The sequence below is a fragment of the Podarcis melisellensis genome (genome assembly GCF_964234715.1).
Source record: "Podarcis melisellensis genome assembly, chromosome: 2".
In the NCBI taxonomy this organism is placed as follows: Eukaryota; Metazoa; Chordata; class Lepidosauria; order Squamata; family Lacertidae; genus Podarcis; species Podarcis melisellensis.
In genome coordinates, this window is record NC_138529.1 from 35,015,864 (window position 1) to 35,042,578 (window position 26,715).

General features: G+C 43.0%; 1 protein-coding gene and 1 pseudogene across 4 annotated transcripts in view; one reads left to right on the top strand and one right to left on the bottom strand.

The window, feature by feature from the left end:
• Nucleotides 1-15,406, bottom strand: part of CYGB (cytoglobin) — a 56,870-nt gene extending 41,464 nt beyond the window's left edge. The window contains exon 1 of one of the 3 annotated variants that reach the window (XM_081898061.1): nt 14,815-15,400. In XM_081898061.1, coding sequence (XP_081754187.1) covers nt 14,815-14,957 — 143 coding nt within the window. In that variant the 5' untranslated portion in view covers nt 14,958-15,400. Of the gene's footprint in view, nt 1-14,814 lie in introns of all 3 variants that reach the window. The other 2 variants (XM_081898060.1, XM_081898059.1) reach the window with 2 other exon arrangements.
• LOC309359208 (major histocompatibility complex class I-related gene protein-like) lies at nt 11,320-12,633 on the top strand (annotated as a pseudogene). Its single transcript has 3 exons — nt 11,320-11,412; nt 12,029-12,357; nt 12,396-12,633. The product of its transcript is annotated as a major histocompatibility complex class I-related gene protein-like (transcript).
• Nucleotides 15,407-26,715: the final 11,309 nt, after the last annotated feature.

Consider the following 26,715-nt stretch of genomic DNA (forward strand, 5'->3'; position numbering starts at 1 on the left):
TCCTGTATAGTCATTTCACCACCATAGGCAACACATCCCACTAGACATCATAATAGCCCTCAAATTCACTTAGTGGCCATTTCCAGAAGCCCAAACATCCCTTGATTCATAAATCTAACTTTTCACTCTCTGGCTCTGCAATCCCTGCATTCTGACTATCTGTTTAGTGTTCAGGGATGTGAATTGTGCCTGCGGTGCAAAAGACGTTACAGCAATTTCTGTAGCCTAAGCCAAAAATGATCTGATCTCATATTTAGAAATCCCCATCCCTGCTCCCCAAAGATTTTGCTGGAAGTCTGATTGCATTTTGCACATTCTCCCCTTTTCTGTCCAGTTTCTTTTGGGCAATATTTTTAAGTGCTGGTTCTCGCAACTTGGTACAACAACCCACCTGCAAAGACACAGAGCTGCAACAGATACTTCCTTTTGTGCTTCCCTTCTGGCCTCCAAGGTAACCCTAGAGAAATCTCTGCTAGAGATTCCAAGACTCTCCACAGGAGTTACAGTTCCCAGAGCTCCTGAGATAAGACCCATGGGAGGAACGAAGCAGGTTTGAAATTTATTCACAATTACATATATAGTGCAGATGTTGGCTGAATCACAAGACAAGGAGACGGTAAAAAATTCAGGCAAACCCTTGAAACACGTTCTATGTGCGAGAGAGTTGCTCTCCTACAAAACAATGGCTGTTCATCAAGTTCACAAGTACCACAACTCTCTTCAGATTTCTACTACCTCTTTCTAAATCAGCCAGTTTCATGTCAGGTGTATGAAAGAGAAATAAACCTTGCTAAAATGCATAGATAGTGGGATGATAGTAAAATTAACTCTATTGTTTTGGGGTTTTGTTTTTTTAAAGTATGTCCTTGACTGTGCAGTACTTCTGTGTTTTCTTTCTTTCACTCTGCTAACTCATTCACCTCCAATTCCAATGTTGACTCCCCACCCTTCGTAATACTTTGGACAAGTTTTTGGTGTTTTCTGTGTGTGGAGGGGGGAAAGCTTATCTGTTTAAATGTATAAACATTTTCTTTTTTAAAAAAACAACAACCCTGCCAATCATTTTCTTTATTTCTTTTCACTGGAGGCATGCTCCTGGCAGGCGATGAGTGGCTTTGGGACTGCCGCAAGGGCCAACCAATCAGTGCTGTGCACAGCCAGATGAGCAGGGGCGGGGTGAGAAGGTGGCATTGTCATACCAACCAATCAGCACTCTCTGCCAATGACTTCTGCGGGAAACAGGAAGAACTGTAGATGTTTTCAGTTCTAGGGAAAAGGAGCAAGTACAGACCCACTGCAGGCTCACCACTCAACCTATTCTTTTTTGTAATTTCTTCCCATATGCCTGATAAAAACAGATGACATGAGGTCAACTTTGGCCTGTGAAAACCTGATCTACAGCTGATTTTAGCCTTGTGAGAATTAGATTGGATCGGGTGTCATGCTCATGACTGAATATAGTAACTTTAAAATATTCATTGCTTCCTTAGTGGTTTTCCTTCCTTTTCCGGAATGGTTTTGCAAAGTTAAGGGAAAGATTAACCTCCTAATACACACTAAATTAAGTCAAAATTAATATAGGTTTGTCATGTTCCACTGTTACGAAAACTGCCTGGTATTTAAACACAAACTCCACAAAGATTATATAATCTAAAAAATGCTGGGTGCTTAACACTTAAAATACACACCAACTATATTCATCCGTTATCCATGTAAGGTTTCTCAGTCCTGTTTCGCATTCGCTTTTGCAAAATTAAATTTAAGATATTGAAATCCAAGTTTGCTTGCTATATTGGCCGGGCAATTATTGTTTGGCATTCCAGAATTATATGACACACTGCAGACTGTGATTTAGAGAAATTAGAAGCCATCCCTGTTACGTTTGTAGAAGAATGGCTCCCATTCTTAACACGCCTTAGCACTTAGAAAACATTTTGCAAACGGCCTCTACGATTTACTTGCATACGTTTGTATTAAGTATTAATGAAGTTTCTATTCTTAACAAAGAACACTCATCTTCATGGTATGTTTTATATGTTATATTTCTGCTAACCAGTGCTGAATACAAGAATTTGGTAACTTTATAGATCTCATTTTTTTATTGTGTAACTGTTTTGCACATTTTTCTGCTTTTTCTTTTGTAACTTTATTACGAAACAACAACGCAAACCCCCAAATAAAGCAAAATTGAAATAAGAAAGAAAAAAACCCAGAAGCCATTCTAGAGCCCAAATAAGCCAACAGTAAACTTTTTTGGTCAAAGTTCAGTCACATAAGTTTCTGGTGCTTTGCTTACAGCAACAGTGAAATCCTTCTCAAGCATGGAGCCCTTCAGTCAGATTCCCAAGTACGAATCTGGTCTTTATTGTCAGGGGTTAAATTATAGTGAGATGAAATTAATGCAAAATGCAGAGGCTTTCAGTTTCCCCAAGAGAGGAGGTCTTATGCTTTCTCAGTGAAGATTCTCCTACATAAAGCTACCAATTATATATTTCCTCATTGCTACATAGCAATGAGGGTTTAGCGCTGCCTGGACAATCACAGCTTCTGAGTGAATGTGTGCACAAGTCAACCACTTGTGTGCAAGACTGTCATAGAGCACACACAGGTTGCGTACTAATTCTTGGGTAGAAGTGCCTTCCATGTAGGGGTGTCCTTGATGCTTAAAGCAACAGTTATTACTCTGTGATCACGGGCAAGTCACTGTCTTTCTCAGCTTAACCTACTTCTTATCCAAGGTTGAAGAGGTTTTAATGACTGGATAATGGATTGGATAACAGATTGGATAACAGATTGGATAACTTCTCTCTCTCTCTCTCTCTCTCTCTCTCTCTCTCTCTCTCTCTCTCTCTCTCAGATCTATTCATCATGAGCCTCTGAGGTGCCACAGTATTTGGGGCATCTGTGTTGCCACAACTTGAATAAAATGGTCATCATTTGGCAATTCGACTCAATTCAATTGCTGTGAGGATGGATGAGATAGTGAAGTCCTAAAAAATGCTGTTTAAATATCCTAGAATACTGATAATATACACAAAGAATTTTGAGTCTCCCACAAGCATTGATTACTGAGGTGATATAATACCATCGCACAACCTTGCTGGGAGTTTTTGCCCACAATGGAAAGATTTGTATCCCAACTTTGCCATTTGAGGTACTGCCTGTGATTTTAGTTCTAAGACTCCAACTCCTTAGGCAACTCTTCCACCAATGAGCTCCTCTTACAGTCACAGACCACAAACTAGCATTGAAATCAATGGTCTTAAGTGCATCTAGCTCTGAGCTTGGATTGCTGCCAAAATGTTCTTCCTAATGTTTAATTTAAAACTACTACCCTCTAATTCAAACCTGCTGCCTGGAATATCTATTCTTTGTATGCAATGAACAGTTGTTCCCTCTCCACCTTCAGATTTTGAATGTTTTCTTAAGGCTGCAGTGTTCAGTTCATATGACATTGCCTCTATGATAATGTCTGCATATGGTGTTCATCATTGTAAGTGTGTGATAAGCTCCCTAAAGAATGAGCCCGCAGTACTAGGCCCTTATTGGCTAAAGGAGTTTTAAGGTACAACTCAAGAAGGCATCCCTAGCTAATCAGGAGCGGCATGTAGCTAAGCAGATCAAGCTACATGGTGATGCCACAAAGCCAATTCAGGGTGAGGGCATTGCTTCCTGCCCTCACTCTGAGTAGACAAATCCTTTTTACTTCTGTAAAATAAAAAAGTCCCGTATTTTGGTTCATTCCTAATTGTAGTAGCCACCTGTCATGTATGCTTTAGATAAGATATCTGCATTGAAGGGTGTTGAACTATAATAATAGTATAACAATAAGTTATTATTTGTACCCAGCCCATCTGGCTGGGTTTCCCCAGCCACATTGGGCGGCTTCCAACAAAAGATTAAAAAATACATTAAAATGTCAGACATTAAAAACTTCCCTAAACAGGGCTGCTTTCAGATGACCCTTGGGGTCCCTTCCAACTTGACAATTCTATTATTCTATTTAAGAGGGCACATCTGAGCCAGGATGGTACAGCAGATAGGATGTTGGACTGAAGAGTGGGGAGAACTGGGTTCAAATTTCCATTTAACCACAGGAACGTAGGAATGTGCCTTACAGCAGGCCGGACTATTGACCCATCTAGCTCAGAACTGTCTGCATTGATTGATACCAGGGGTCTTTCTCAGCCTTACCTAGAGCTTGAACCCAGGACATTTTCCATTTAAAGCAGATCCTCTGCCACTGACCTACAGCTTTTAGGTAAGCCATGAAGCATACTAGACAATAATACAAGGTCATATTCTTCAGCTGCTGATTCTATTTCCCAGGGACAGTCCCTATTTTCTGGAACCTGACCCTGGATTAACCATTGCCCATATTATGTCCTTATATCCCTTTTGCCATGCGGAGAAATGCTTCTAAAACCTTGTCACTATCTGGATAATCGTGGTTCCTTACGGATACCTTGAAACTTCTGTTCCTTTAATAACTTTGGGTATGGGTTTGCTGCTGCTGCTTTTGGGGAATATATCATAAGCCACTAGCCTTTAGAGTAGCCTTTCTCAACCTGTGGGTCCCCAGATGTTGTTGAACTACAACTCCCATCACCCCTAGCTAGCAAGGCCAGAGCTCAGGGATGATGGGAATTGTAGTCCAACAACTTCTGGGGACCCACAGGTTGAGAACTGCTGCTTTAGAGGCTAGGAAAATGAGATATAAGTCAGGGAGCTATAGCTCAACAAGATTTGGACAGACCTCGAGTAACTCTGTGGCTGATAAGGATTTGAACCCAGGGCCTTAGCACAGCAACATGCTGCTTCTCTTGTGATCACTTATGGCCTGCTCAAATGCAGATGATACAGCGAGTGACACGGACCACAAATTCTCCCAAAATTTGTACATCAGTGGAGCTGTTGAATTATTTACTGGTAAGAGAGGCAAGCTGCAAAAGCCAGCCGAATACAATTCTGAGTACTGCTTTTCTTCTCGACGTGCCTTCACAACAGTCTCTCCACATGACCTAGTTCTCCAGGAGGGAAGCAATGATCAATTATCCAGCTGCAAAATGTGCAGGCATGAGACGAGTGAGGGAGCCAGCTGGGTGAGAGAGCTGCTATCACACAGGTACTATTAGTTTCAAACCACATGCATCCTGCTTTGAGGGCACACATGCATTGACCAGAGTAGCTCCAAAGTGAAGGGGAAAGGGGAGGGGAGGTTAGGAAGGGATCTGGGAAGTGTTCCCTAATTAGGATTTATTTGTGCTCTTTCCTTTCCTTTCCCTCCCTCTCCCACTCTCCTCCACCTCAGTCTCCTTCATTGGCCTCTTCCTGTCATACAGTGACTTATTAGGACTGCATGGGTGTGTGAAAGTACCCTTTGCAAAACCCCTCCAGCATCTTGGAGGAAAACAAACGGGATCTTAAAAAAATAATAGGTGATAAATGATGTACACAAGACCAAAGCAGAAAAGAAAACGAGAGGAGTCAGAGGCAGGTTTATAGTCCAATGGACTGGTTTCAAAAATTGCCATTTTGGGGGAACAAGGCGAGCATCCAAGAAGTTGGCTGAGCAGGACATCCCTTTCCAGAAGCTAAGCCGATTCTTCCTCAGCAGGGCTTCTTCTTCCATTTATTGAATCCTTCTGGCTTTAATAATGCTTTCTACCAATTATCTGGGACACAAGGTTGGGCAACAGATATATCTACTGTATACCTGAATCCTCTGTTTAAACAATGTTGCTATCTTGGCTCCTCTCCAGTCTGTGAAACATGGCTACATTTGACATATGCATGAAGCGTCGCTGGGGCTGGATCTAGACACATCAAAAAAAAGTTTCGGGAAAACGCATTGTAAACCTCCTAACAGGAAATCACATTGGCGGAAAACAGAACTCTACAGCGCCATCTGGTGTCACAGTGTTATAACATATTTAAAATGCTTTTTCTTTACTAAGGTAGCTGAGTCCCAGGTCTCCTTCGGGAGATGATGGTGCAGTTTAGTTGCAGAGAATGCACAGGATTGCTATTGTGAGGGCAAGCAGAGCAGGAATGTCAAGTAAAGAAAGTTTGGAAAGAGAAAGGCTGAGAGAGAAAAAGAAGACATTTTCTCAGTTGCATGGATGCCTGCAAGACATTTTCCGGAGGTGGGCAAAAGTGGAACACTGAAAGCAGCATCAACAAACAATGAAAAGAATAGTGCCTGTTCTATTACTGCTACAAACCTACTACAGTGGTACCTTGGTTCTCAAATGGCTTAGTTGCCGAACAAATTGGTTCCCAAACGCCGCAAACCCGGAAGTAAGTGTTCTGGTTTGCAAACATTTTTTGGAAGCCGAATGTCTGAAGTGGCTTCCGCTTGGGTGCAGGAAGCTGCTGCAGCCAACTGGAAGCCGCACCTTGGTCTTTGAACAGTTTCAGGAGTCAAACGGACTCCCGGAACGGATTAAGTTTGAGAACCAAGGTACCACTGTATGTGGATGCCCATGATCAGTCCTTTGTGTTCTTAGGATTTTTATCAGTGTTAACATTTTATAGGAAGCATTGGTTAATAAGACAACACCTGCTTATTGTCTGTTTCCTTTTCCATTATTCTCTACAAGCTCTTTGATAAGAAGTGTCTTTGCTGCTCCATGCGCAAGAAGTAGAATTACGAAGTGAGCCTGACTTAACACACTGAGTGTGCGACCCTGTACTCTCTATAAAGTTCAGGGCCCTTAGCATTGTGGCATGAGCACTGCTCCACCGGCAGAGATGAAGGTATGCCAGCAGGACGACAGCTATCCCACCGGAAATCCCCTGTGCTGGCATAGATGTTTTGCCGGCAATGTGCAGCTAGCGGAGCTGGAGGAAAGATGCATGCCGGGGGTGAGTGCAGGCATATCTCATCCAAAGTCTCTTTGTTTCCTTGATGTGCCCACAGAAAGTGCACAGCTCTACACCAGCCCTGGGTCTGACATATTTTGTTCCCTCTCATTGTCCGCGCGAAGGAAGGAGAGAAAAACTGGCTCCAGCAACATCTTCCATCTTGCCAACAGTGAAACAGGAGGCCATCAATGCATGGGAGGATCACTTCACCCTACCTGTTTTCCCTTGCAAACAAACGGTGCTGTTTGGCAGCAGGCTTTTGTTAAATTTCATGGAAAGATATATTGGTTACATTGCCAGATGTATTCTTTTCCGTCTGTAGACTGAATGTCCTTGCTGCACCATTCACACATCAATTCCTGCCTTCATCTATTTTGAAGGTTGTTTTTGAAGGCCACTGTAGTTTGCTCTGGTGTAATCCCTATCTAGCTTTACTTCCGAGCAACTAGTCTAAAGATATCAACCTACGTTTTCATCCAAGTATTAGTTTATTAAGACCATTCAAACTGAAATACTGTTTAATAATATTAATAGTATTGTGAATTCATTGAACATGGTGCCAGAACACAATCCATGTGTTAATATGTTTTACTGTATTATTATTATTATTATTATTATTATTATTATTATTATATGTTTAGTTTATAACCCCGCCTTTCATCAGATTGATCTCAGAGCAGATTACAACATGAAACCAACAATAAAAACCTCAAATGCAACAATTAAAAGCATCCAGTTAAACCTCCCCCTTAAGCAAAAGTATGCAGCAGGGAATAAAATCTGGTACCTTAACACTCATGAAAAGCCAGGGCAAATAGGCGTGTTTTTAACTGGTGCTGATTTACTACCCAGGAAAGATCTGAAAGGCAACAGGACTACTGCCAGTCTAAATGCTTTATAGATAGTAGCCATGCCCAGTGCCATAGTGTGGCATTTTCCTACTTGAAGTGGAGGCCCTGTTCCTGCAGCACCAACATTATAAAAAGCCTTGCTGCACCATTCACACATCAATTCCTGCCTTCATCTATTATCCAGTGTACACACATACAGACATTCATGATGCCACCAGAAGCAGGTTTCTTCACTCTGCTACCTGGCAGGGCCAGCTCAGTGTATACCTTTTGATGTTTTTGACTGGTTGTGAGGGCTGCATTGGAATCCCTTCTTGCTCAGCCTTCTTCAGCTAGATGAAAAAGCCCTTCAGTATCAAACTACAGTGGTACCTCCGGTTACATGCACTTCAGGTTACATACGCTTCAGGTTACAGACTCCGCTAACCCAGAAATAGTACCTCAGGTTAAGAACTTTGCTTCAGGATGAGAACAGAAATCGTGCTCCAACAGCGCGGCAGCAGCAGTGGGAGGCCCCATTAGCTAAAGTGGTGCTTCAGGTTAAGAACAGTTTCAGATTAAGAATGGACCTCCGGAACGAATTAAGTATGTAACCAGAGGTACCACTGTACAGCATTTGATCAGCAGAGGTAACGGTTTCTCCCCACCCCAAACCAACCAGAAGACGGATCTTTTGCAGTTGCCATTTGGCAAATATTCAGGTATACCCTGATATTGTGCATGGCTCATCATATGTTCAGTCTGTGCTTCAGCCAGGGTTTGGAAGCCTTGAATTGTGAAGACACCTCAACACTTGGATAGTGGTCTGTTCTGGAATCACGCTGAATGCATTCGCAAGATCAAGATGCACACACAAAGATTCCCGAAGAAGCCGTTAAAATGGTTGGCCTTAGTTGTGGAACACACACAACTTCAGCTTTCTTAGCATTCTGTCACTTGGAATTAATGGGCCTCACTTTGTAACAATAACTATATTTGGAATTGGATTGTAGGTCTCTCAAACTTGAAAAACGTATCTGTTTTTAGCAGGATTTATTATATTTTGAGCCATTTCTACTGTGATTTTCAGTGTCAAAGGTACAAGTCTCACGAGGTAAGCTTGGCTGAGGAGTACTGGTTCAGCTCAAATGTTGTGGCTGAGCACCCAAACATCTCTCTGCTCTGTCACATTGCCGCATTTAGCACCTAGCCGTACACTGGGAAGCAGAAAAACCTTCTTTCCTGACTTCTGGTTTCTAGTTAGGAACGGTTTCCCTGTTGACACAATGACCCAGAAATAACATTGCTGCTGTACGTAGGACTTAGTCTTGTGAGAGGTAAAGGAGAAAATTATTTTTTAAAGCTCCTCTTCTATATCTGAGAAATCTAAACTAAGAGCAGATTATCCCCTGACGCAAATTTTTGTTCCTTCTCCTTTCCCCACTAAGTGATGTTTAGATCTGTTGAGCGATATCACGAACAGCAGTTGATGATCACTTAATCTTTCTTAAAACGCTGTCGTGTGGACCCCTGCTTGGAAATTTCAGCTTGAGCGCTGTAAGAAACAAGGTACGCGACAATGCTTCTGTCTTCCAGCTCCATGGCTCATTCTTTTGTACCATTATTCCTTTTCTCCGACTTCCTCAGCTAAGTTGTAATAACATTTTGCAGCTGTTTTGTACAGGCACTCAACAAATCCACTGTCCATTCTCTACAAGTATCAACTGTTCGTGCATTATGAATCTAATTGCCATTGGTTTGGCATAATAGCAGACCCAAAGAGGTAGGGACACTGCAGCAATCTGCCATATTCAATTTATCATGTGGATATCGTTGTGCCACTGGTGTGGACACTAATCCTGGACCTTCCTGGTGTGGCATTTTATCTCCTTTACTTTCCTGTGGGGGGATTATGCCTAAATAATTGGCATATGGATGTTCAATGGAGAGGGGAAACACAAGAGGCCGAATGAGCATCTGGGTACAGATATCCATCAACGCTGCATTCTGATACGCATTCCGATACACAAATAGCTCAACTAGTTACGTGTAACTACATGCAGCTAGAGCAGGATTGGGCCATATATGGGTTATGAATCACAAACAAGCTAAACAATGTTTTTTCCCCTACGTATAGCTCGCACTGAACCAAGTGCATGTGTTTGCTTACAGACCCACCTTTGATTTCCTTCTCATATGCGCTTATGGTTTCTCACATGCGCTTATGATTCGAGGCATGGCAGCAACATGGAATGGAAGTTGCACAACCGGCACATGTATCTGCACATCCACATGTGCCAGCTCACTCTATAAAGTGCCTTGTTTGCATGACGTTTTTTTCAAAAGGAGGGAAAAGGGAAGGAGAAGTAATTCAGAAAAGCAAGAATATCTAAACAAAATAAAAAAAATCCTTCCAGTAGCACCTTAGAGACCAACTAAGAGTATCTAAGATACTACCGATACTTTCTCTAGGCAACTGAGAGCATGAGGTCTTCAAGGTGCACACAAACGACCTCTCAAAATTCTCCACCCTTATTTGTGGAAAATGTTCAGGGAGAAATACTGGCTCAGATCTAGTATGGGGAGGAGAAAAAGAACAGAGGTTTCACACATTCCCTAGCATTCCCTCCACTGTTCCTTTTGAAAGAGCCTTTAAGGGGAGCTCAGTGTTTTTGCTCTCCACAGGGCAGCTGCGTTTACTCTTTCTCACTGCTCCTTGCACATGGCAAGCGGGTAATCTGACATCTTTACTATGAGCATATGCTTCGGTTTTGCACTCCACCACAAACCACACTTCTCGTGGCCAGAGGGGATCTGTATTGCTTCCTTTGCCGTCTGTCACACATGGATCTGCATTTAATGTCGACCTGCCATACTGAAATATAAAGTTGACCTGCTGCTGCTGTAACTGACTTCAGGTCAGTGAAAACCAGCTGCCTGATAAGAATCTAGGAATCCAGAATCTAGGAATTTGGAAATGGAATACTGGGTCTGCCCTACTGTTGCTAGGGTGCGCCAGCAGGATAGTGTTATGTATTTTATGGCCTATGGATCATAGCCCCAAATCGGTAGAGCATGAGACTCTTAATGTCAGGGTTATGGGTTCGAGCCCCACATTGGGCAAAATATTCCGGCATTGCAGGGGGTTGGATTAGATGACCTTCGCAGTCCCTCCCAACTTTACAATTCAGTGATTCCATGTTTGAAAGATGGCTGTTATGCATACCCAGGAATCTGTGTAAATTAAGAAGCTGGCATGTCATTTTCTTCTACCAGTGTGGGATATACTGGTATGTATGAATGGGCAAATATGTCTTCCTGTAATCTGAGTGTGCTTGGTGTTTTCATAAGGCGGGAACCTGAGGCTGTGAGTCAGCGAGTCAGCAGCCCAGAACCTTGGACCCTGGACAACTGCACAGCAAGAGGGTTAAGAACGACACTGCTACACACACACACACACACACTCCACTTTGTCAAGATGCAAGGCCACCGCTGGCCCTCCTCGATCCTGTTGCTGCTGCTGCACTGCACTGTGCTGTGCTGTCTCTTCCTCACACCTCAGGTGTACTTTTTACACTCCTGCGTCAGAACCTTGCCATGGGCTGCCCCATGTATGCCCACTATGGCATATATGGATGACCAACCCATTGCTTACTATGACAGTGATACACAAGAGGAAAAAGTTTGCAGTGCCCTGGATGCAAAAAGTGGAAAGGTTGTTTAAAAAGAGAAAGTAGGATTTGTTTTTCTCAGGAAGAGCTTTACCTGAGAGGTTATCAGAGGGAAGTGATTTAAAATTATTGGTTAATGATTATTATAGACAGATAAAAGAGAATCTGCTCTACCTGATTATTTTGTGGATAGGTTATAATAATATATAAGCGTCTTGGCAGAAATTGGTACTTGTACAGCTGATGTGCAGGGAGATGGGAGATAAAATATTCTTGTAATATGATTTGGTTTAATTTTATTAAATAATGAAATGAAAGTTGGAAAAGCTAATGTGTTTGGAGCAGCAATGGACGGAGGGAAAAAGAAGGAACATCTGGGAGGGGGTGGGAAGTCAGCTTTTAAATTTGTATTAATTTGATGACAATTTTTAATGGAAAATCAACAAAAAATAATTGGCAAAAAGTGGAGAAGGATGATGCCCAGTGCTGGGAAAGATATACCCAAATGTTGTATGGCTGGGAGCAGTGGTTCAAAGCCAGCCTGGAGAATTTGTGGAATAGTTACAACCAGAGCAAAGGGTTCCACACTCTGCAGCTCATGTACGGCTGAGGCGAGATGGGAGCAAAAGAGAGTTTTGACAGAATGCCCATGACGGGGAGGTGGGGGATTTCATCAGCTCTGACAAGGACACCCTCACCTGGACGGCAGCTGATACGGAGGCCCAGATCACCAAGCGGTCCTTGGATACAGAGTTTGCCACTAACAAGTACAAGAAGGGCTACCTGGAGGAGACCTGCATTGAGTGACTGCAGAAATACCTGGACTATGGGAAGAAGGTTCTGCTCAGGACAAATCCCTCAGTGGTGAAGGTGACACAGCAGGAACTTCTGGGTGGAAATCCCTCATCTGCCAAACCCCTAAAGAGAGCGACACCACCTGGAGGAAGGATGTGGAGGCCGTGGAGAATGGCACCTTATCCAGGGACATTGCTCCCAATTCTGATGGGACCTACCATGCCTGGGTCAGCATTGACCCCCAAGTCAGAGACTGCTACCGGTGCCACATTGCTGGCCTGCCGAAGCCACTGGTCTTGGCCTGGGAGAAACCTGCCCATGTGGGGCTCACTGTGGGAACTACTTTGGGGGTCTCGCCTGTTGTCCTAGTGACCATCATCATCCCCGTCAGGAATCAGAAGGCATCAACAAGTCCACCAGGGCATGGCGTCAAGTTGGTGTGTGAAGTGGGTCTGGAGGGTTTGCTGTAGGGGAGAAATTAGGCTTTCTTTCACCAGAGTGTTATATGTGTGCCAGAGGCTACTACATAGGGTTGCTCTGTGAGAGAGCGATAGAAAAAAGCATGGTAGCAAATTTTCAAGGCTGTGAGGGTGTTTTAAAAACAAAACGAAAAACAAAAACAAAAATAGGGTAGTTTTTCTATTTTATGAAGCTGTAGATTTTGTAAATGTTAGCTATATTATTATTATTAGAATTTATATATCGCCCTATACCCAGGGGTCTCAGGCCAGGTCACATAATAAAACCATCAGCATTTTATATAAGCACCAACAGTGCATTTAACTTAAGATATTTAGCAGGCAAAACTTTTCATGTCATGGATATGAAGGGATATGCTTTGTTTCAAACAATTTAACTTGCGTAATGTATTTATTTTTATGATAAGTAAGGAGAAAAGGGTAATTCTGTGTGAATTCAAGGGAGCCATTTCTGGATATATTTGTATTTTGCTTCAAAGAGAACTTGCGTAAAGGTTTGGGATGCAGTTCTGTTTTTATCCCATTTGGTCAATTGCAATGACACCGTTTATCTCTGTAAAAGATTGTAGACCTTGGAGGGTGTGTTTTTTTAGCGAAGGACTATTCTAACATCATCTCCAGTTTCCTACAGAAAAACTCTGATAGGAAACTTTAAAGGAGGGGAAAGGTGAAAAGGAAACATCAGCACACATTTGAATAGATATGCGCAGCTGTCGGGCAAAGGTCTAAAATCTTCCTCATTCTTCATCAAGCTAAAGTCAATTAATTACAAGACTACTCCTTTAAGAAGTTCTGCAAACATTTCAAGCAGCCCAGAAGACAGTAGGGTTAGAGCGAATCAGTATGATAAATGGGGGGGTGAGTGACTATCTCTGGGGGCAGGTTCACTTACCTACACGTGATATGGCAGATCTATGATTGGATCTCCCAATGTTTGCCTTTTTAAACTTAAAAGCAGCCATGAGAGGCCTTGAATTAGACTGGAACACAGTGTTGCAAGAGGGGGTTAATCATTCCCCCTATATCACTTTCCCACTTAACTCTCCCCCCCCCCCAAGCCAAACTATTACAGGCCTCGAGGAGGAGAAAATATTGGTACCCCTGTTGTGTTTTGAAGAGGGAGTTCTGAATCCAAGCCCAAAGAGGCATTTTCAATCAGCTCCAAAACTGCTTGTTGCTGTTGCCTCCCGTCTCTTACCAGCATCTCAGGCCTGATTTCCCTTCTTACCTGCACTGATCTCTCTCTCTCTCTCTCTCTCTCTCTCTCTCTCTCTCTCTCTCTCTCTCTCTCTCTCTCTCTTTGTGCATTTGTGACATGCCCAAGAGAGTCCTGGGCAGTTTCAGAATAAAAAAACAAGGCCACTTATGGAAATAACACTGAAGAGACATTATAGCTGGGGGAAAGCCACAAACCACATGACACTTACCTGGGGGCTATTTACAAATAGGGTTTCTCACTGAAGTAAAATAAGCTAAATACAAATGAATGGTTCTCCTGGCATGGGCAATCACACCGGTGAGAACCCACATCCGTTTTAAATCTATGCTTCTCGTCTTATGCGTTCCACCTGGATAGCCCCATATAAACACACCTGCCTTTCAGATAGATTTCTGTGACTCTCAATATCCTCTGCTGTGTAACCATTCACAATATTGTGCAGGCACCTTGCATTTAAATGTTCCTGGACCTCCATCCCTCTGGACCGGCAACCTTCATGCCAGCCCCAGGAGACAAGTTCAGCATTATCTTTTATACTGACATTGCAGCCCAGCTGATGAGCAGATGGTACTGACAAGCTTCAGCAGCCCTGTTTCGGATTTATCTTGGCTCACAAGTTGCTTTCTTTCACCCAGGAATCTGGTGTATGCTTAATTCCATTAGCAAAAAGCTAAATCAGAACCACAGAACAGAATCCCTTCCTTCGACCCTCCCCCCTCCCCTTTGCACAAGGATAAGATGACTTTTCTGGCTGAAATACTGATTCTCATCAACTACAGCAACAGAGGTATTCCTCCTCCTGCTGTTTCCCCTTCTCTGGTATCTTGAAATCAAAAAGGCAGTGAAATCATTCCCAGCCAGAACTGATCAACTGGAGGGAAACAGTTGCTGCCATCCAGACCTTGATCGATTTTGCTTGCATATTTATTTATTTTTTGGCTTCTTGTACATACCTGATCAGTACGGAGACCCCAACGTCCTCGCAGTTGGCGTAGACTCTGCTCCATGTCTCCTGAATCACCTTTTTCTCTGCGTCTGACATCTCTTCGCTTCTTTCCCATCTCTCAATCTCCATTTCTCCTTGGACTTTCTCCATGAAAAACAGCCAGCAAAATCTTCCAGGGAAGCCAGGAGGAAAGAGAGGGGTTTGTGAGAGTCTCTCTTTCTCTCCGCGTGTGTGTGTGTGTCCTTTTTGTGTGTGTGCGTGCGTGCGGGTGTGTGTGTATCCAGCAAAAAGAGATAAGGTGTTCTGTTTGTGGGTGGTATGGCTGATACTGTTCCTGGCTTCCTCTCACTCTCTCTCTCTCTGTATGTGTGTCTGTCTATATAGAAAGAGAGGTATGTAATAAGAGATAATCAGGGGGAGAGAGAGATTGTGTGTGATCAGATTTCAGATCTTCCAGTGCAGCCCCTTGCTGTGGTTCACTTCAGCTCAGCGTGTGTGTGTGTGTTTGTGTGTGTGCGTGTATGACTCTGAAGGGAAACTGACAAAAAGTAAAATATTCAAAGGCATTGCAAGACCAGCCTTTTTACCAATGTGTGAACGTGAGCTCACTTTTCTCTCTCCTCCCCCCGCCCTCCCTCTCCCTCCTCCTCCTCATTGTGTGTGTGTGTGTGAGAGAGAGAGAGAGGTGCACTTCAGTGTCAAATTCTCCTGTTTTGAGTATTTTATGACTTGAGATTTTATGACTCCTTTTTTTTTCCTCCTTCACCATTTGTAAACAGCTCAGAGAAAATGGAGCATCTGAAGTGAGCAGTTAAACTTATCCCAACAGCTGGCTTAGCTGAGATAGAGCTTTCTGATTCCCACCATATTCCTTAGGAGATTGTTTTTATCAACAGCAGCAAAAATCCTTGCTACCCTGTGTCTTTTTGGAAGGGGCTGGGGCTGGGAGAAGGAGCTATTAAATAAATGTTTATCTTCCACAGAATCTGAATTAGGAAGGAAATGTTTCTAATTATAAAATATTTCCCTGCCTTAATCTAAACTGTGAATCAGATATCGGAGGAATAATCTGATTTTAAGCACGTGTGAGGAAAACATATTTGCGGATTCACTTATTGACTTTAATAATAATAATAATAATAATAAAGATTGGAAAGCATGGGGGGTTTCCAGGCAAGGGTGGAAGAGTGGGTTTAGAAGCAAGGACAAACATTTCCGCTGTTTGGTGGTGGTGAAGATGCTGTGTAGATTTTTTTGGTTTAATTCAGCCTGCATGTGTGACATTTCAACTCATCTGAGGTAAAAATAGTGGTGTTCAGTCCGCTTGCAAGTGTGTAGGAATAGACAATACATCAGAAGTTGGAAAGAAATAGATAGAAAAGGTGCAAAAACGAAACCCTCCCAAAAGGAATAGTTACAACACTATGTTAGTCTTTTGCAGCAAAAACAACAGAGAGTCTTGTGGCATCTTAAAAAGAGTCAGTGTGGTTTAGTGTTAGAGTGGGTTCTGGGAGACCCGGGTTCAAATCTCCACTTGGTGACCTTGGGCAAGTTGCTCTCTCTCAGCCTATCCTACCTCACAGGGTTGTTGTGAGGATAAAATAGGGAGGAGAATTATGTACACCATCTTGAGCTCCTTGGAGGAAAGGTGAGGTATAAATGTAACAAACAAACACTTAAAAATATTGTGGCATATTCTTTTGTGAATTAAAGTCCACTTCATCAGATGTATAAAGTTATCCTAAGCAGCAGTCAGAAGGAAATAAAATGTAGAAAAGTGCTGTTGCAGAAAAATGCAGATGATGATTATATCATTAGGAGTAACCACTCCAATAATTTTAAGATCCAGTTAACTGTTGATAACACAGACATCCTGGCATTGGTAAACAGGTATATGCATCAATAAATGAGCCCATGCATGTTATTAATGGACTTTACTTCCACATAGCAGAGGAAGAGTACAGCTTTCTTCCCCCCAATTACAATGTCTGGGGTAAGAAGAACCTAGTGTGGAGTTCCAAGTCCGGAAATAATCTAGGCCTGTTGGATTATTCCAACAAGACTACTGGATGTCCACAAAACCACCACTGTCACCATTGGTCTGCATTATCTCCAGACTGGAATTTAGCTAGTTCAGAGATTACTAGGAAGCACACGCAGTTTAAGGCTAAACATTACTATTAATCCTAAAATTATATTAAATTCAAACTCACTGTTCACAAAATAGAACGGGAATGGGAATTGCATAACCCCATCACTAGTGATTGTCACAATATTCAGTGTGTACTTAGGGCATTCAAATATTCTTACCACACAGCAGTCAAAACAGAGATTAATGTCATCTGGAGGAAGGATTGCATTTCTCAGGTACAAAACACAGCAATTTAGGTTGCAATTCTATTCACACTTACCTGGGAGTAAGTCTCCTTGAGTCCAGTGGGACTTACTTCTGAGTAGTGGGTTATGCTGTTTCGAAGGCCTGCTAGCCTAGTAACTAGAAAACCATTTTAAAGGAATAATATCATGCTGTGTGAAACAAATATGAATTTACTGAGCAAAAGACTGCCAGTGAAGGAGGTTCAGGACTTGACTCTTCATATTTTGGATAATCTGATGTTTGACTAAATATTAGTTGCATGGCTCTACAAGGAAAGGCAGGCAACATCCTGGAGTGGAAAGCGGGTTCAAATCCCTTCTCAAGTCTAACAGGGGTCTCACCGTCTCTCACCCTGTCCAATTTACAGGACTGATGTGTGAACGAAATCTACATGTTCATTCCAAGTACCATCCTAAGCATGTTTACACAAGAGGTTAAACCCTATTGAATTCAACCTGGCTTTCTCCCATTGTGTACACTTTCTAATTCCCAACAGCATAACTTTGAATAAAATCACAAACCTTCCTAAATTAAAGGGGTGTGGGGATAATCCTATTAGCTTCCTTAGACGATGAATTTTTCCCCCAATACTTTTTTATTCAGATTGTGCATAAACAAAAAGCAAAACAAAAAGTAAAAAGGAATATATATATATATATATATATATATATGCAGGTTTTGGTGTCCTCGGGTGTCTTCCCGTGTAAAAGTTGGGGTGTCTAGGCGACGTTTCGACGAGGTCTCACTCGTCATCTTCAGGCTGGTGCTTTCGGCTTCTTGTTACTGGAACAGAGCAGGATCTCAGTGTTTGAGTTCCTATAAATACTGTTGAGGGGGTGTGGTGTATAGCCTCCAATGTTCTGGGCAGAGAGGAAGTTCCCAGGCTAGTGTGCCTTTTCTTCTTTTGTTCCTTAATTACTTGAGGGATATCTTGAGTGTTTTCTTGAGTGATATCCTGAGTACCACTTAGGTGGGTCATTAGGTGTGGATTAGTTGCTAAAGTCTTTGTGTCTTGACCTCTTGAACTTTGTGAAGAGTTTTTCTGAGAAGATGGCTGTACTGCACTTAGTTGTGCTCTGGCTTGGCTTCGTGTATAGGGGCGAGCTGTGGTTTTGTGGCCTGTGTCAGCCAGATCTGTGTAGGGATTGCAGGGGGGTGCAGCATCCGGAGGTGCCACCATGGTTTGGCTACTGGATGGTGTCTGTAATTTATCTGTGGAGAGGGTCTGGGTTTGGGTCTGGTGTGGTTGATTGGTGATAGCGTTCTGTGTGCCTCTGGATCTGGTGTCAGTTTTTGTGGGGAGGGCTAATTTCCAGATGTCTGGCAAGCGGGATGTGTCGTCACGCTTGTTCATGTTGTGAGGGTGTTTCTCTATCTCGATGGCTTCCATGATTATTCTCTTGTGGTGATGTTCCATGTTAAAGAGCAATTTGGAATCTGCAAAATTAATTTCGTGTCCTGTTTCTTTCATGTGTTGGAAAAGAGAGGAAGTTTTTTCTTCTTTTTTGACGGCATTCTTGTGTTCTGCGATACGTGCATTTATTCGTCTGTTTGTTTGTCCAATGTACGTGGCTGGGCAGACTTTGCAGGGTATTTCATAGACCCCTTGGTTTTCCAACTGGATTTTATCCTTGGGGTTTCTGAGGATATTGGCTATTTTTTGGTTGGTGCAAAAGGCTGTTTTGATATTGTGTTTATGGAGGATTTTGCTAATTTTATCTGTAATGCCCTTGATATAAGGAAGGAGGGCCATGCCATTGTTTTCTTCTGTGTCTTGGTTTTTGGGGGGTGTTTCTTTTTGGATTAGCTTCGTAACCCTGTTTTGCTGGTATCCATTGGCAATTAACACAATTAACACATTTGAGAGATTCTGTAACTCAGTTGTCAAGTGGTCTTTGTCAGCCAGGCGTTTGGTTCTGGAGATGAGAGTCTTGGCTACGGAGTTTATTTGTGCAGGGTGGTGGTGTGATTGTGCATGTAAGTAGCGGTTGGTGTGTGGTTTTTTCCGGTAGATAGTGTGTCCTAGGGAGCCATCAGGTTTTTTGTAGATTAGGACGTCAAGGAAGGGAAGTTGGTTGTTGGCTTCTATTTCCATAGTGAATTGTATTTTGGGGTGTAGGCTGTTGAGATGTGTGAGGAAGCTATCCAGTTTTTCCTTCCCGTGTGGCCAAATTACAAAGGTGTCGTCAACATATCTGAGCCAAAGTTTGGGTTTGTGTTCTGACTTGTCTAAAGCATTGGTTTCAAAGTGTTCCCTTCCAACTTCCCTTCCTTGACGTCCTAATCTACAAAAAACCTGATGGCTCCCTAGGACACACTATCTACCGGAAAAAAACACACACCAACCGCTACTTACATGCACAATCACACCACCACCCTGCACAAATAAACTCCGTAGCCAAGACTCTCATCTCCAGAACCAAACGCCTGGCTGACAAAGACCACTTGACAACTGAGTTACAGAATCTCTCAAATGTGTTAATTGTGTTAATTGCCAATGGATACCAGCAAAACAGGGTTACGAAGCTAATCCAAAAAGAAACACCCCCCAAAAACCAAGACACAGAAGAAAACAATGGCATGGCCCTCCTTCCTTATATCAAGGGCACTACAGATAAAATTAGCAAAATCCTCCATAAACACAATATCAAAACAGCCTTTTGCACCAACCAAAAAATAGCCAATATCCTCAGAAACCCCAAGGATAAAATCCAGTTGGAAAACCAAGGGGTCTATGAAATACCCTGCAAAGTCTGCCCAGCCACGTACATTGGACAAACAAACAGACGAATAAATGCACGTATCGCAGAACACAAGAATGCCGTCAAAAAAGAAGAAAAAACTTCCTCTCTTTTCCAACACATGAAAGAAACAGGACACGAAATTAATTTTGCAGATTCCAAATTGCTCTTTAACATGGAACATCACCACAAGAGAATAATCATGGAAGCCATCGAGATAGAGAAACACCCTCACAACATGAACAAGCGTGACGACACATCCCGCTTGCCAGACATCTGGAAATTAGCCCTCCCCACAAAAACTGACACCAGATCCAGAGGCACACAGAACGCTATCACCAATCAACCACACCAGACCCAAACCCAGACCCTCTCCACAGATAAATTACAGACACCATCCAGTAGCCAAACCATGGTGGCACCTCCGGATGCTGCACCCCCCTGCAATCCCTACACAGATCTGGCTGACACAGGCCACAAAACCACAGCTCGCCCCTATACACGAAGCCAAGCCAGAGCACAACTAAGTGCAGTACAGCCATCTTCTCAGAAAAACTCTTCACAAAGTTCAAGAGGTCAAGACACAAAGACTTTAGCAACTAATCCACACCTAATGACCCACCTAAGTGGTACTCAGGATATCACTCAAGAAATCACTCAAGATATCCCTCAAGTAATTAAGGAACAAAAGAAGAAAAGGCACACTAGCCTGGGAACTTCCTCTCTGCCCAGAACATTGGAGGCTATACACCACACCCCCTCAACAGTATTTATAGGAACTCAAACACTGAGATCCTGCTCTGTTCCAGTAACAAGAAGCCGAAAGCACCAGCCTGAAGATGACGAGTGAGACCTCGTCGAAACGTCGCCTAGACACCCCAACTTTTACACGGGAAGACACCCGAGGACACCAAAACCTGCATTCCTGTACCCGTGAAAATCTACGAAAGCAAATATATATATATATATATATATATATATATATATATATATATATACATACATACATACATATATATATATATATATATACAAAAAAGTACAGAAAAGAGTGCAACAATAGAGATACATATAAACACTAAAAATAAGCATAGATATACCAATAATTCATTTACATCAATTGTTGCTTCCCTTCCCCAAACTGTACAGAGAAAATAAAATAAAAAATCTTAAAAACTTATAATGTTTTAGGCTCTACCTATTAGCTTCCTTAGACGATGCATTTGACGCATAAAGTGAATGATCCGGGAAGTTCTTCTATCAAGATAAGTATCTTACAATAATACTATAATAGTTTTAAAAAACAGAGACGACCTATATCTATTGCTAATAATAATAATAATAATAATAATAATAATAATAATATTAAACCCAAGAATCCGGAAACCTAGATTGTACCATTTTACGTTTTTTTTAGCCACAATTCTAAGGAGGCACTACCAACCTTGAAATGTGTTCTCCAGCCCACAAATAGGGCTATCTCAGCAATTATTTTATTTTATTTTCACAGAACGAAACTGTGGAACACCGACTTTTGAGATAAATACACCGGGGGAACCACGATGCTCTTTGCCACTAGACTTTTGGTGTCCATTTTGATTTGAGGAGAACCTCCAAGCTATACACCTTTTCATTCAAGGGGAGCACTACCCCAATACCCCACCCAGAACAGGCTATCCTTCCGGTACCTGGATTTGGAAACTACCTACCCACAGAACCTCTGTCTTAGTAGGACCCAGTCTCAGTTTGTTGGTCTTCCTCTAGCCTCCAGGCTCTGGTCCAGCAGCTGCCCAGCTTATCCTGATTCAGATGCAAAGATAAAGCTGGGAGTAATGTGTATACAGTATTGGTGAAACCACACTCCAAATCCCTGGGTGTCTCCTTTCAGTGGTTCTGCATAGATATTAAATAGCATGGGGGACTGGGAGGTGATGGAACCTGGCAGGACCCCACAGCAGGACTGCCAAGTGGTCAAGCCAAAGTCCTCCCAAGCTACTCTCTGGTAGAAGTCCAGTCAGTAGGAGTGGAACTACTGGGTTCCACTGAGTGGAAGCACTGAGTGCTCCCAACTCACAGAGACTCTCTCTAGGAGAATACCATGGTTATTGGTACCAATCGTCTTCAAGAGGTTTTCCAACATCAACAGCATAGTTGTCTCTCTACCAGGTAAGGTAAAGGAGCCCCGGACAGTTAAGTCCAGCCCAAGGTGACTATAGGGTGTTGCGCTCATCTCGCTTTTCAGGCCAAGGGAGTAGGTGTTTGTCCACAGACAGCTTTCCAGGTCATGTGGTCAGCATGACTTAACCACTACTGGTACACAGAGGACTGTGACGAGTCCCAGAGTGCACGGAAACGCCGTTTACCTTCCCGCCACAATGGTACTTATTTATCTACTTGCACTGCCATGCTTTCGAACTGCTAGGTTGGCAGAAGAACAGAGCAATGGGAGCTCACCCCGTCGCGGGGATTCGAACCGCCTACCTTCTGATTGGCAAACCCAAGAGGCTCAGTGGTTTAGACCACAGCGCCACCTGCTGTCTCCTACTAAAGGTCACCCATCAGGGTAACTGAAGCTGTTTCAGTTCTGTGCTGAGGCATGAGGCCAGATAGGAATGGGCTCATCCAGCCGGACATCCCTGCAACTGGCCAGCCACCACCCTCTCAATCACCTCGGATCAGCTAAAGGATATTTGCAACAGGGTGGCAGCTGTCCACAACCTTGGGGTCCAGGGAGGGCCTATTGAGAATGGAATCAGTCAATGAGAAACTGGATGGGGAAAGAACCTGGGGGAAACAGCAACTTTCAGATCAAAGCAGGTGTCTGCATAAATCTCTGTCTTTAAACAACCACCAGCAAATGCAGGTGAGTCCTTGTTGAGTTTGAGAAATGAAGGATGTGAGATATTCTCCCTGCACCACCACAAACACACACAGACACACACACACACAGAGCAAGACGGTCTTAAAGAATTAAAGTGACATCTTGGAAACACAAGGTTTAACAAATGAGTCTGTGGGATTACCCGGCCAGCAAAATTTGATCCAACGGAGGAGGAAATAGCACAAGAGGCTGGGCGTTCTATGAAAGCCCAGGCAAATCCAGGGTGATAGGAAATAATTGAGGAAATCCTTCATGCAGTTGATTGCCATGACAATAGAGCAAAAGCATTTCTTATGCTCCAGAGGGCTGTGGGAAAACTTTTATTTCTCAAACTTTAATAGGAGGAGTAGATGCCTTGCAATGGGAACTGAAGCAACTATATAGGGAGGGAGGTGGAGAGACAAAGTTGCACATACTCAGTGTACGTTGCCCCTTACAATGAGGGGGTGGAGAGTGCCATCATTATTTGCCAACACTGCAGCAACAAAATGCATGCAAAATGAAGCACTAATTGTTTTGGATGGGTGCTCCTGCCAGGGCTCTCATGGCAACTGACAGACTTTCAGGAGACTTAATGAAATCAGAGATCACTTCTGAAAGAAATTTTCTCTTCACTTGCAGGATATTGTTGCTGGCAAATATTACCAGTTGTACCTCTTTCCTCATATCAAGCCACAGTCAACAGTTGTTTGAACAAAAGGCCACTTGGGCCAATATTCAAAAGTGCAAGTTGACACAAGCTATGAGTAGATGATTTGCACAGAATGAACCCTGTGACAACATTATTAGCAATTCTAAAAATCCACATTTAGGCGTTAACTTTATCAGGCCAGCCAAAATGTTACAAGATAGAATGCGATGTTTCAAGTTCTCCTGAATTCTTTATCAGGATAGATGGTAAACGAAACAGGGCACCCCACCCATAGCTTCAACATCAGCCAACTTTCCCCCTCACTCCTCTCTGTCGTTATGTTTACCATCTAGCCCAAGGAAGAAATCTGCAGAACTCTAGAACTTGCACACTATGTTTTGTAACATTTTGGCTGGCTTACTTAAGACACTGCTAAAATGTGAATTTTGGAATTTTCCTTGTGGGCCAACTTGGCAACCTTTTCTTTTTGAGTTAACATTAGTAACGGTATCACTTTAAAAACAGGAGGGTCAACTGACACCTATGACGGAACAGATCAGTAACAGAGGATCTTGGCAAACAAAATATTGCAAATGATTTCTCAGTATTTTAGAAAATGTGCACCAGTTACTCCCTTAGAAATCTGTGTTGAAAAAGTATTAAGGGCACATACTGAACCCTAAAGTGATTTAATAAATCGGATTGCAAGTTGTGGACATAGGTTTGGCTCTCAAGTTGACTAAAGGAGAATCAGCTGGTAGCTGGGTACTTTCCTGAACAGGATTAATACCTTTATGAATATCGTTCTCTTTCAAAATGGAAATTCAGTGGTATCTTGGTTTACAACCATAATCCGTTCCAGAGGTCTGCTTGTAAACCAAAACAGGTTGTAACCCAAGGTGAGCTTTCGCCAATGGGGCCTCCCCCCAAAAATTGGTTGTACAGTAGTACCTCGGGTTACATATGCTTCAGTTTACATACGCTTCAGACTACAGACTCTGCTAACCCAGAAATAGTACCTCGGGTTAAGAACTTTGCTTCAGGATGAGAACAGAAATGGCGCTCCAGTGGTGCAGCAGCAGCAGCAGGAGGCCCCATTAGCTAAAGTAGTGCTTCAGGTTAAGAACAGTTTAAGGTTAAGAACGGACCTCTGGAACGAATTAAGTACTTAACCCGAGGTACCACTGTAATCCCCCCAAAATGGGTTGTAATCCCCCCAAAAAAGGGACACTCACTTCTGGTCTTGAAGTGGTTGTAATCCAAAGCGGTTGTAATCCAAAGCGGTTGCAAACCAAGGTACCACTGTAAGACAATTTCAAGTGGTGAGACTAGTTTCTGCTGTGAGTATCAAAGAAACATTTGAGATGAACACTTTATATTATTGGGCTCTACTTTCCTCAACAAATATTGTGCAAATATACGTAGGTATGTCCACAGTAAGATCTGTTGATGTTCTAAACAGTCACTTGGGCCAGACAGCCAAATGAGGAGATGTGAATGCCAAGGAAAGGGCATTTGGAGGGTAGGACTCCAACCAATGGATTCAAGTTACAAGGAAGGAGATTCCAACTAAACAGCAGCAAGAACTTTCTGGCAGCAAGAGCTGTTCAACAGTGGAACAGGCTCCCTCGTGTGGTTGTGGACTCTCATGGGAGGATGGATGGCCATCTGTCATGGATGCTTTAGTTGAGATTCCTGCATTGCAAGAGGTTGGACTAGATGACCCTCGGGATTCCTTGCAACTCTATCATTTTGCAACTCTATGAACATGGCATTATGACTGGCTGCCCATTCCTTTGTTAGGGAGTTTTGTTGCTGCCTCTTCATCAGAGCTAGTTGCTGGGAGATGGTTTCTCAATACACACAGATCTCCCTTCAGTGTTTTGAACAGGAAAGCCATTGGAAGAGGACACAGCCAAGCTAAAGGGAGCAGTTTGGAAGAAGAAGAAGTTTGGATTTGATATCCTGCTTTATCACTACCTGAAGGAGTCTCCAAGCGGCTAACATTCTCCTTTCCCTTCCCTCCCCCACAACAAACACTCTGTGAGGTGAGTGGGGCTGAGAGACTTCAGAGAAATGTGACTGGCCCAAGGTCATCCAGCAGCTGCATGTGGAGGAGCGAGGAAGCGAACCCGGTTCACCAGATTACGAGACTACCGCTCTTAACCACTACACCACACTGGCTCTCTCACCCTGGAAGGAGTCAGGGATCCTATTTTGTAATGAATCATAGAATTATTTTGGGTTGAGTTGGAAGGGACCAGGAGGGTCATCTTGTCCAATCCCCTGCAATGCAGGAATCTTTTGCCGAACATGGGGCTTGAACTCACAACCCTGAGATTAAGAGTCTCACGCTCTACTGACTGAGCAACTGCATAAGGGGGAGAAGAGAGCTGTGCTGAATATATTTGGGTGGGTTTCCTAATAAATGGATACATCCTATGCTGTATCTCAGTGGTAGATCAGATGCCCTCTACAGATAGCTTTGTCCTTATAAGGGGGTGGCAGTGGGCAGAGCCCCACTCTCTCCTTCACATTATTGTTAATCATGATGAGGGATAATGCCAGACAAGAGCGGACAGATGCAGAGAAAGAGAGAGATCTGTGAGTTAGTTGAAGAATGAAAGCTATTGCACGGTGCAGGGCCTCTTCCTGGGGAATCTGTCATGGGATAACAAATCTGTTGCCTTTTAAGAATATCTGAGGGTTGCCTCCATCTGTGCTCTACTTGGATATTTGTAAGGAAAGCCATTATTACAAAAGCACAGCAAGTCCTGAAATCTGAAAGAAACAGTACCGTTCAAAATTTAAGTGATTCCAGGAAGGGGACCCACAACTTTAGAAATTACTGGAAGGAATGGAAAGGTTAGGCTCCATTTCCAGTTCAGAAAAACACTGAGAATCGAAACCCAAAATATTGTTTTACGAACTATTTTAAGAGGCTTTATTTGCATTCTTTGTAATGCCTCATAATAACTACAGCAGTATGAGCCATTGTGCCCTGGCATGACTATCGAATCCGCAGTCCATTTCAATTTCATTTCTCACAGGAACCCCATTGTGTGTAAAAGCCACACCTGGAAAGAACTACAGGTGCTTTTGGGAAACAACTGGATGTCCCTGACGACAAAGCAGAGTTTCCACAACTGTTAAGAACCTGTAGGTGGATGAAGGATATGAGACCATCAGAGTGATGGAAAGTTGGCTCTCTCTGTGGCGTTTTGGCAAGAAAGCGACGGAGCAGCAGTCTGCCTGCTTGGTATGTGCTTGGCATAGCC